At 36.5% G+C, this 12433-nt stretch overlaps 1 protein-coding gene across 1 annotated transcript; it reads left to right on the top strand.

Moving 5' to 3' along the window:
- The first annotated feature begins 4068 nt into the window (after positions 1-4068).
- LOC128867263 (uncharacterized) lies at positions 4069-5993 on the top strand. Its single transcript, XM_054108372.1, has 2 exons — positions 4069-4767; positions 4834-5993. Exons 1-2 carry the CDS (start codon positions 4440-4442, stop codon positions 5991-5993), a joined length of 1488 nt encoding a protein of 495 aa, XP_053964347.1. The 5' UTR covers positions 4069-4439.
- The last annotated feature ends 6440 nt before the right edge of the window (positions 5994-12433 follow it).

Genomic DNA, 12433 nt, shown 5'->3' with positions numbered 1-12433 from the left:
TTTCAAATAACTCCAAAGAAAGAAGTCCAACGGTGTCAAATCACATGATCTTGGCGGCCAATTGACATCGCCGCGACGTGAGATTATTCGGCCATCAAAATTTTTGCGCAAATGAGCCATTGTTTCGTTAGCTGTGTGGCAAACGGCACTGTCCTGTTGAAACCACATATTGTCCACATCCATATATTCCGATTCGGGCCATAAAAAGTTCGTTATCATTTCACGATAGCGAACACTATTCACAGTAACTGCCTGACCGGCCTCATTTTGGAAAAAATACGGCCCAATGATGCCACCGGCCCATAAACCGCACCAAACAGTCACACTTTGTGGGTGCATTGGTTTTTCGGCAATTACTCTTGAATTATCATTCGCCCAAATGCGCCAAATCTGCTTATTGACGAATCCACTGAGGGGAAAATGTGCCTCATCACTGAAGATGGTTTTCTTCACGAAGTGCGCGATATGCATTTTGATTTGAACGCTCGTTTTCATAATAAGCCTGAATAACTTTAACGCGTTGCTCGATTATATATCTTTCCACAGTTCAAATTGAGTTAGTCTGAAATTGAAAAATATCAAATGAAATGCAGAAAAAACTTGACGCTTAGGTGTGGTTTATATTCAATATCCGCCCTTTAAATTTAACCACCATTGATTTGACTGAAATTTGAAAACTTTGGTGCACTGTAAATGCTGTACCATTATATTTTTCATTGGTCTACTTATGATATACCTTCAATATTATAGACCAATTTTTTGAGCTATTTTTCCCCGCTGGTTTTATATGCATTTCCGGAGTCACCAGTGAAACCAAGTTTTGCACTCTAGGGCTTTCTAAGTAAGGAGTTATGAAGAGTTGTGTGCAGCTGCAGTTCAAAAGATTGAGAGTGCATACCACGGTTTGCATTCAACTAAACATTCAGCCTTGAATACCAACCACGATACGAAATCTGCACAACTTATCTGCACAACTTCTCAATGTCAGCGTTACGTTTCGAAGTGCATTCATCAGTCGAAGTCAGAGACAAAATCTCCCAGCTAGGCCGCCTCCTGCAGCGTTACAAAGTTGCTGACCAAATTTGGATCAAACTTTGAATAAAAACCTTCGCCATTACTTCGATAACTCAACTGTTTATGAGGTGGACAAAATTCTGTGCTACTCCTCTTCTTAACTTCACATTCTCATTTCCTTCCCCTGATTATCGCTCACTCACTTACATGCCCATTGACTCATAATTAGAATAGTCTCAGCACTCGCCAGCGAACAAGCTCTATGTTCTGTGTTGCCTGGGTGGCATCTGGCCGCCTGTTTCCCCTGAAAATGTCAACGTTGACTGTCAGCACTGGTGACATCGTAACACCACAGTTCGGGTTTGGCGCTGACACTTTAAAGTAGCGGCAGTGACTGTAGTACATAAAGCAGCAGAGCCAAGCCCCACGGTCAGTGTCACCATTTGCATTTTGTAAGTCTTACGTTTTCCTATAAACAAAGTGCCATTGTAGCCAAGTTGTGCAATTATTTTGTTTTCGTCTTCTAAAGAGTATTTCGTTTGTTGCTGTTTTTGCTGTTGCTTTTGTTTTTACTTTTGCATTTATTTTTTAATTCTAATTAGTTTCTTGCGTTTTGACAGCTCATCCGCCATTCCACCAATTCGCATTTTCATTGCTTCGCCCGATCCCTCTTTTTAAATGGAAAACAGTCTGGGGTTTTGGTAGCATAATTTCTGGCGCTCAGCTGTCAACTGTCTACTCGAATTGTCGCTCTTTTGTTGGTATTGCTGTTTTTCGCATTGTCTTTACTGTTTGCTTCTGCTTGTTGTTTATTGTTACAGGTTGCTGTTTCTTTTGGCGCTATTGTTGTTGCTGTTATTGTTGCGCATGTTTCCTCTTGATGTGGCCGTTGACAATGAAGTAGAAAATGAAGTTTTCACTCACCAAACCGTTGATTGACATTAATACGAATTGGACAGTTATTTATTAAATAGGTTTTCTTGGTAGATAATTTGGTTGTGCTGTCTGTGTTGTTGGTGGAAAAGCTGTGGTTATCATAGGAACGATCTGTCTAAGAATTGTTCGTATATTTGCATTATGGAAAATTCATACTTGCAAAAGGCGATGATGAAGTTGAAGCGAGAAGTTAATTTCCGCATTCGAATGAAAAGTTTAATTTAAAAAAACATATATTTAAATTATTTCCAGTCAAGATATTCTATAAATTTTAATTTTGAATGGTCTTGCTCAAAACTGTCCTATTTTAGGCCCTTTCGAAGCAGGAATACTTGCTTTAGGGAAGAAAATTTTCGCTCCGCATATAGGGCTGGAGCAACATTTTTTGATTGAAGCAAACGTTTTATATTTATTTATTGAACCATTTAATAAAATCTTAGCATTTAAAGCCAACTGGGGGGTTACCAGATAAGAAGTTAAGGCAAAGACAGTTTAATAAAACAACAATACTTGCATTGCACTGTCAGGCTTTAGCCTGATTTAGATGGTGCATCTTTGGCTTGGATGTATTGAGAATGCGGGAGGTATATTCTCCTTCACTCAACAACTTGCTAAGATTCATAAAAGAATCTGGAAAATTTGCAGAGAGGAATGAGCCTAATGGAGTGTGTCCCCACTACACCTGTCCCTAACTAACCTGTCTTATCTCTTAGTCTATATTGCCGATTTGCCTGAGTGCTGCAAAAAAAGTTTCCGGCCACCCACAATTCTATTCCATTTACGCAATTCAAATGGCCACCTCGGCTTCGCTGGCAGTGCTTTAAGCGATCGGTCCAATTTTTATTGTCCAGTGCAATACTTGTCATATATATACGCCGGTATTCCGGCAACAGCATCTCGCACGAGCTTAATAAAGTAGCTGATTTGCTAGCGCTGTGTCAAGTCGCATGACCGCGGCGGTTAACTGAAAAAAGATCGTCGTGAGATGACTCAGATGCCAAATTTGTCCTTCACAGCATTTCAGTGTTGCGTTGCTTGTATGGCATTTAGCGCCTTCTTGTTGCGACTACAGCTTGGATATATCGTTGTTGGCCACAGAAAGTCGACAAACATTGATGTTTCTCACCTCATTGCGAAATAAATAAAATTCAATGATGCTGCCATGCCATAAACCTCACAAAATAGTTACTTCTTGTGCTTGCTCGAACACTAAGGGAGTTTGTTCGCCCAAATACTGATAATTTTACCGCAGAGCTTGAGCTGCGCTTCGTCCGAAGGGAAGACTTTTTGGCAAAAGATGTGGATTTGAGTGTTTACAACTAAACAAATTTTTTCAATAATTTCCGTTCCTTCGTCAAGCGTGAAACGATGCATCATGGAATCGCAAACCTTGTTGCACATTTCGACATCTGAATGTAAATGAGAATTTTGATAGCTGAGCGATTCCATGTCACGTGAGCCAAGCACTTAAACAAATTTTTTTTTTGGAAAAACAAAATTATAATTTTGGATTTATTTAGTGTTGAACATTTTGGAATAGGATTTTCGACAGTTTAAAAAAATAGTAATATAATTATTTTAAAATGTATTCCATGTTGGAAATTAGTGAAATATCTTCGATTATTTTTAACATTTTTATATATATTATATATTTTTAATTTTTTAGAATAAAGATACAAAAATGTTTGGTTGGGTGAAGAGCTTTTTAAAGTAAAATATCCTGGGTCTTTTTAATATTTTCAGCAAAAAATACATTTAAACAAATTTTTTTTTGGAAAGAGAAAATTATAGTTTTAAGATTTATTCAGTGTTGCAAATTTTCAAATAGGATTTTCGAAAGAGAAATATTTTCGATAAATTTTAAGGATTTTATTATTTTTTTGTTTTTTGTTTTTGTGTTTTTGGTGTTAGCAAAGAATTTTTAAGTGAAATATTTTCGGGTCTTTTAAAAATAAAAAAAAATAAAAAAAAAATTCCAAAAAAATTGTTGGGAAATTGTTTTTTATGATTTTTGAAAAATTATAGCTATTATATCGTGGGGGGTCATTTTTCCCAAAATCACTTTCCCAAAAAAATTTTATCCCAAATTTTTTTTTCCCAAAAAATAATTTTCCCAATATTTTTTTTCCCAAAAATATTTTTTCCCGCTTTATTGTTTTTTCCCGAATGCATGTTTTCCCAAAATAACTTTTTTCCAATAGATAGCTTTCCCGAACAAATACTACTGAAATTAATTTTTATTATTCTACTATTTGACATTTTTCGACGATTCCGACAATATGAGTGTATATAATAATCAAAAATCTTATACTTAAGTAATCGAAAAAGATTCGAAAAAGTTTTTCAATATACATTTTTCAATTCGGATAAAAAGACAAGGTAACGAATGTATCCAACTTCACTCATATAAACAAGTTTTTTCACGTCATTCTTTTCGTGTCAAAATTTCATGAGCTAAAATTTGCTGCCTAAAGTCAAAATTTCTAATTATGGCGGAATTAATTGAATGCAAAAAATCATTTCTTTTGCACATTAACGGATATTTGTACTACAAACACTCAGGTAGAATAGGAGAAACTGCGTATTGGAATTGCCGAAGAAAACCTGAGTGTAATGCTAGAGTGACAACATACGGAGGACCACACAATATCAGAGTTCTGAAGGGACTTGATGAATCGAAACACATCCTTCATGCACCAAACCCCGAAGAAGTCGAAGCGTTAAGAGTCATGAATAGGATCAAACGTAAAGCTACAGAAAATCATGAAGCTCCTCCAGCTCAAATATTACGAACTGAATTGCGAAACGTTTCACCAGGTAAAAACAAAAAAACGAAATTGCATTCGATTCATAATTACAAAATATGATAACTCTCTCTTTTAGCGGTATTAGCGGAAATGCCAAACAGAATTAATTCCCGAAAAAGTCTTAGTCGTGAAAGATTAAAAGATTTTCCCTCGAACCCGCGAACGCTGAGAGAATTGCAGGATATTCCAGGCTTTTATCAAAATTCATTGAATGGAGATAAATTTCTAATTTACGACTCCTATGAAACTGACGAAGACTCAGAATTTGGGAGAATACTCGTGTTCGCGACGCCTGAAAATTTAAGGCAATTATTCAGGAGCATATTGTGGTTTGCCGACGGAACATTTAAAACTGCGCCAAGTATATTTTTCCAAGTTTTCGCAATTCTCGGAGCAGTTACACAACCGGATTCAAGAGGAAAACCACAAACTATTGGTTTACCTTTTGTCTACGCATTATTAGAAAACAAAGAGCAGAAAGTATACGAAAAAGTATTCTCGGTTGGTTTGCAAGAGGCAGAACGTCTAGGTATCGATATTTCTCTTCCGATTAAAGTGATGACAGATTTTGAGTTGGCTATCATCAATGCTGTAAAAATCGTAATGGGCGAAGACAAGGCACGCTGCTGTTTTTTCCACCTCTGTCAAAACATGTACCGCCATATCCAAAGTGAAGGACTTCAGAAAATGTATTGCGATCCTGAAGATCGATCGGTCAAAGTAGCCACTCATATGATATGTGCCCTTGCTTTCGTCCCACATCAAAACATCGCCCGAGAATTCGAAACCTTAAAAAATGAAATACCGGAGGAAATGCGACCAATTTCAAAATACTTTGACGCTACGTACGTCCGAGGAAAACCTGCAAAAGGCCGACGTAAACAGGTGCATCCTCGCTATGCTCCAGATTTGTGGTGTCAATATGATGCAGTCATTCAACAAACTGCGAGAACGAATAATATATCCGAAGGATGGCACAACAGGCTTCAAGTTGTTATAGGGAAAGATCACCCCAGCTTCTACATTTTTCTTTCCGAGTTGCAGAAAGAGCAATCGGACACAGAAATAATGATGCGACAATTGCAATCAGGACAGCAAGTTAAGAAAAATAAATATTCCAAGAGGTTGAAACATGAACAGAGAATATTTAACATTGTTTCGAAATATCACGAATATGTTGATAACAATGATATTGTCACATACTTGAAAACTCTAGGATACTATATTCGCATGTGATTGTATACATACAAATTCATAAATAAACTGAAATCTTGTTTCAAATAATAAAAAATGTACTCGCCCATTCATTGCAAATGTATATGCGATATTTTACAGACGAACGATATTTTGGGAAAAATATTTTATGGGAAAATTTATTGGGAAATTTTTAGTTTGGGAAAAATGGCATTGGGAAAATTATTTTTTGGGAAAAAAAAATTTGGGAAAAAATATTTTATGGGAAAATTTATTGGGAAATTTTTATTTTGGGAAAAATGGCATTGGGAAAATTATTTTTTGGGAAAAAAAAATTTGGGAAACAATTTTTTTGGGAAAGTGATTTTGGGAAAATTGTACCCCAACCCTATTATATTTTTTCAGTATTTTCAATCGAAAATGTTGAGGTCTTGAGTTGCGTTATCGAAGTTGTGAAGTTCGTCCAAATGCAATCTGTAGTTTAAAATTTTTATCTGGTAGGAAGAGACACAACTTTTTATCAATCATGAAGTTTTTAATTGATTTAATGCTGATTCACCTGAAATTATTGAAATTGAAAAAAAGTTATAGTAAATAAAGGGTGGTTAAATTTTAAGGGCCGATGTTGAATGTAAACCACACCTAAGTGTCAAGTGCTTTTCTGCATTTCATTTAACATTTTTCAATCTCAGACTAATTCAATTTGAACAATGGAAAGACACACAATCAAGCAACGCGTTAAAGTTATTCAGGCTTATTATGAAAACGGGCGTTCAAATCAAAATGAATATCGCGCACTTCGTGATTTTTTCGGTCAATTTAATCGTCCAAATGTGCGTACAATCGGAAGAATTGTGCAAAAGTTTGAGCAAACCGGGTCTTTTGGAGATGTGAAAACACCAGTGCCTGCTCGTACAGCTCGTACTGCAGAAAATATTGCTGCTCTTCGCGACAGTGTGGTTGAAGAGCCGTCCACCTCAACTCGTCGTCGTGCCCAGCAATTGCACCTCTCACGCTCGTCGTTGATGAACATTATGCATAAAGACTTGCATTTACACGCTTAAAAGGTGCAATTATCTCAAGAACTAAAGCCTCTTGACCATTTCAAGCGTCGTCAATGGTCAGAATGGTGGCAGGAAATGGCAACAGTGAATGTCCAATTTTCGAAGAAAATCATCTTCAGTGATGACGCCTATTTTCACCTCAGTGGATTCGCCAATAAGCAGAATTGCCGCATTTGGGCGAAAGATAATCAAGAGTGATTGCTGAAAAACCAATGCACCCCCAAAGAGTGGCTGTTCGGTGCGGCTTATGGGCCGGCGGCATCATTGGGCCGTATTTTTTCCAAAATGAGGCTGGACAGGCAGTTACTGTGAATAGTGTTCGCTATCGTGAGATGATAACGAACTTTTTATAGCCCGAATTGGAATATATGGATGTGGACGATATGTGGTTTCAACAGGACGGTGCCACTTGTCACACAGCTAACGAAACAATGGCTCTTTTGCGCGAAAAATTTGATGGCCGAATAATCTCACGTAGCGGCGATGTCAATTGGCCTCCAAGATCATGTGATTTGACACCGTTGGACTTCTTTCTTTGGGGTTATTTGAAAGAAGGGGTGTACGTGGATAAGCCAGCAACAATTCAAAAGCTAAAGGATGAGATATTTCGGCACATTAACGGCATGGAACCTCAATTATGCCTCAGCGTCATCGAAAATTTGGACCATCGGATGGAGGTGTGCCGCCGAGACCGCGGCGGCCATTTGGCCAATATTTTGTTCCATGCGCAATTGAGCAATACAAATATTATCATAACAAAGAGAAATGATAATAATTTTCTAAAAAATTGTATTTTATTCAAATTCAACACCGGTTCTTGAAACTTAACCAGCCTTTAGTTTAAAAAAACTTTCGATTTTTTTATTTAAAAGTATTAATATTTAATTTTTAAAAGACTTAAATCAAACATTTTTTCGATCGGTGAAAGAGTTTTTGAGTTGCACTGCATTGCAATTGAAAAGAGGCTCTTTAAGAAAAATGCTTAGTTTAAGATTGACAACAAAAAAGAAAAATGCTTCGAGTTTCGCTTTAAAAATATTTGATCATACTATCTAATAATGCAATAAAAAAAAACAAATTTTGCAACTGTCTAAGCAGTTCAACATATTGGCATTACAGTCCGGGGTGGACCATTGCCTCCTCTACAATAGGCTTCATTCTTCTCAACAGCCCGTTTTCGCTCTATGTTGTGAGATTTTCAACTTACGTACGTCGTCTTCTACCTCTTGTAATCTTCGCCGCCTTGGCCGGCCTCATTTTCTTGCTCCTCCAGGACTTGCTTCAAAAATATTTTTGTTCGCTCTTTCGCTTCACCTTAATAAGATGAGCAATATAGCTTTGTAGTGAGGGGATTTGAGAAAAGCCTTTTGAGAAATTCTACGCGCACACTCCTGCTAGCGCGAATTTAATCAAAATAAATAAATAATTGGCGCGTACACTTCTGTTAGGTGTTTGGCCGAGCTCCTCCTTCTATTTGTGGTGTGCGTCTTGATGTTGTTCCACAAATGGAATTTAATCACCTATGTTAAAAATGATAGAAATTTGATGTCCAAGGAAGCAATAGCTACGTCCATCACTTCAGCTGTGCCCGCGCTCACTAAGTAAACTTCAGTGGCTTGCTGCTTGCTGCTATCAATTTTTCTGCCTTTATTACCAACCTACTTACACTTTTAAAATATTAAAACAAAATTACATCACAATCAATTGTTGTCTCTTTTACCCGAACAAATTGGATCACTTGCCCATCTAACGTGGACTCATTTGTGAAACATAGTTACATATTCCCCAATCAAAACTTTGGAATTCGCATCGCCGCACTGGGGCATGTCATTTTGTCGCCATCAGATCAGATGAAAATTAAAATAAAAATAACACATAATGAAAAAAAGGAATTACAAGCGCTTAAAAAATATTCAAACATCACATTGACAGTTGCTGCGACACACATGTCCCTCGTACGTCTGCATATCAGCTCACAACAACTTCATTTGAAGTCGGCCTGAAATTCTCCTGTCTCCTGACTCCTGACAGCTTTGATTTGGCAATCACTGCAAAATGGTACTGGATTATGCGGAACTGGGTGTATGGTGAGTGCAGCCAGTAAGCCTGGCAACCAGGCAACGGACCGTAGCTGTTTGTTTATTCAGCGCTACATCACCCACGCCGCTTTATTACCTGATAGCGAGTTTTAAAAATATAGCAGATGACTGTGTATGCATACATATATATTTACAGGCCGCGACAAAAGGAAAGGACCGCAACATTTGGACCAGTTTTAATTACTTTTTTTATTCCTTAAGTAATTTTTTATAAGTAAGAAAGTGCTTGACAACGTAAGCTAAACAAATTTCAAAAAGTCAACTATAAAAAGTAAACTTATTAATAAAAAAATTTAAAATGATATAAAAATACGAGTCAAACAACTTTCTGGAAATTCTAAATAAAAGGAGTTAGAGTGGAAGGAATTAGAGTGAAAGGAATTGGAGTGAAAGCGTGTGGAATTTTTCTGATTTTGTTTTTAGTTTGAAGCTTAGATTTATAGGTTTTTTATTAGGCAATGAGTTATACTCTTATAAGAAAAATAATGAAAATTCAAAAGCTCAAAATTGGTAAAAATTTTCAAGCGCATTTGTGTGTCGCGAGCTATACACAACCCAGATCCATTAAAGTTAATCAAAGTTTAAAATGTTCAAATAGGTATGAGATTTTCTTTAAAATGATCAACTTTTCGAGTTAATTTAATTTTTATAAGAGTTCTAGGTCGTGTACTTTCAATTGTCGCCTAGTGTAACGATTGGTTAGGGAAGCAAATCATATATATACATACTTTCGCACTCTGGTAACAGCGATTTATGTTTCATTTTTTAACGATAAAAATTTAATTCCTATATGATTAGCGATTTTTCTGATTTTAAGTTGTATAGGGTGCTTCATTCAGAGCGCTCGAACTTTAAAATTGAGTAAAATAAAGAATTTAAGTCAAATTGCCGAAGTATTCCTTTATTTACATATGCATTCGATGCCATTGTATGTGGAATATACTTTCGAGAAAATGAACAGCGGGACTTCGCTGTAGGTGGTGCACCTTAGTGGACCACTTTGAACTCGATTTATGTTGCTCCTCAAGGTGTCAAACGTCTATGTTTTGCCTAAACTTAGTTTCAAAGATAATAATCAAGAGACTTTAATTCTCGCGATCTCGGTGGCCAGCGAATGTCGGCGCCACGACAGATGGCAAAGCGCTTGAGCTCCTTAACCAATATTTTCAATGTTGGCCAGCGCTGAGTGACAAGTTACGGCATCTTAATAAAACCAAATACTTTTCATATTCTTCTAGGCTACAAAAACTTTGCTATAGTCATCCGATATCCGCTGCCATTGACTGAGCTCAGCTCCATGCGCATCTTCGAAAAAATAAGAACTGAAGATACGGCCGAACTTAATAGCTACCCTTTCGAAGCGTACAAACATGCGATGAATCTGCCGTGAATTTTCCTGGCTCCAAGGCCAGGAAGGAATCCATTTAAACAGAAATGAGTCTCATTCTGAGTCGAAGAACGTTTATCTTTCCGTACTCAGAGAAGTCTTGTCGAGCTCTTGCGATAATAAATTTAAGCAATATTAAATATAACGCATATTTGAAACGCGGCTAAAGACCTTTTAACCATGGTTAAAGACCAAAATTAAATAAATCTTCAACACAAATTTGTCCGAGTAGACCAGTGCAAAATTAGTGGTCTTCAAAAATGAGAAAAATTTATTTTTTCTCAAAATTTAAAAAAAATTATATTTCATCCGAAAAAACTAAACCAAATTTGTAGAAATATTAAAAAGAAGCGAATATATTTGCCTATATTGGTCAACCCCAACTCAGGACCTTAAAGTTTTCGATTGATAATACTAAAACAAATAACGTATATAATTTAAAAAAAGATCCAAAAAAAAATTTTTCCAAAAATTTTTCCCGAAAAATTTTTCTTAAGTATATTTTATACTAACAATGCTAAAAGATATTTCACTTTCAGAACTCCGTATCAAAGCTAAGGTTTTTTAAGTGTACTTTATTCTAAAAACAAATTTTTTGAAAAAAATTATAAAAATGTTCGAAATAATTGAAGAAATTTGAATTTCAAAAACTCTATTCCAAAGTTTTCAACATTGCATAAAACTAAAAATTATTAATTTTTTTCAAAATTTTTTTCAGTTTAGTTCTTCTTATACTCCAGCCTCCAAATAAACCTGTTTTACAGAACAGTCCCAAATTCCTGGATCACTTGACGTCAAATCACTCAGCTGTAGCCTTACCAAGATGGCCTTACCACATACATTCCTTGTATGAAAGAAAGTCTTTCAACGACAACTTCTGATGAGCCGAATTTGAGTTACATGATTCAACACAATAATATGAATCTCAGTGTCGAAGATTCAAGGTTGTGGGAATTTGTTGTGTATAGAATTTGAATCAGCTCACAAATAAAATTTCTCTTCATACTAAACTATCAAGTAATGCAACTTAAGGCGCCTTCGATTCGTCACTTCTCAGCTCGCTTAACGAAAAAGTTGGATGTGAAATCAACAACAAAGTTATCAAAGAAGTCTCTCCGCTAGCGAGTATGGTTTTACCTTATTAAATATGTATAACTCACTACTATCAATGCTGCCAAATCTCTCTTTTCTGATATTAGGCAAATTTCATTAGTCCGTGTTCATAGAGAGAAACCTTTGGTGCTTCAACTTTGGGAATACTCTTTTGGTGTTCTCGTCGTATTCTCATACCTTGGAATTGCTAGATTTCAGTCTGCAGTCAACAACAATTTTGAGACGTACGGGAACGCTAAGGGTGTTCAAAGAGCACAAGTAACGGGTTGAAGCAAGAAGAGTTTCCCTGTGTGAACGCGATCTTATTAATACTGATTAAGTGCCTCGGCGTCGGTTTAAAACTGTAGGTCCAGCCATTTGTGGAACAACATCAAAACGCTCACCACAAACAGGAGGATGAGCTTGGCAAAAGACCTAACAGAAGTGTACGCGCCAATTATTACTTTTCTTTACTTAAGAGCTTCTAAACAAATATAATTTTTGGCAACTCTTTTCCATTGCTGTCAATATACGTTTATTTATACCAGTTGCTAAGGTGTCTTTAAATGCTTATGAAGTTGTTAAAATAGGAATTTCATTTATTTTTGTTACTTTAAAAAAGTTCCCTTACTACGTCGCTCAATCCCCATCATCCACTATACAGCTTCCACAATTCCAACCAAAAGTGACGTCTCAGTGACACCGGAAGCTAAAGGCGGATGCTGACTCCTGCGAGGCGTAATTGTCGTGGTCGGCTCGACGGAGATGCCTCCAATACATGCACACATACGAGTACGACGAGAGTGTGACGGTGAAGTCTACATTGAACGACTTCATTTA

Source organism: Anastrepha ludens, chromosome 6, assembly GCF_028408465.1.
Source record: "Anastrepha ludens isolate Willacy chromosome 6, idAnaLude1.1, whole genome shotgun sequence".
Classification (NCBI taxonomy): domain Eukaryota; kingdom Metazoa; phylum Arthropoda; class Insecta; order Diptera; family Tephritidae; genus Anastrepha; species Anastrepha ludens.
Note: the sequence above shows the minus strand (reverse complement) of the source record. Positions and strands in the feature narration are given on the sequence as shown.

Excerpts from the sequence above, each read along its gene's own strand:
- LOC128867263 (XM_054108372.1), top strand. The coding sequence starts at position 4,440 with ATGGCGGAATTAATTGAATGCAAAAAATCATTTCTTTTGCACATTAAC. Across the intron at positions 4,768-4,833 it reads ATTGCGAAACGTTTCACCAG|CGGTATTAGCGGAAATGCCA; the intron begins GTAAAAACAAAA and ends TCTCTCTTTTAG.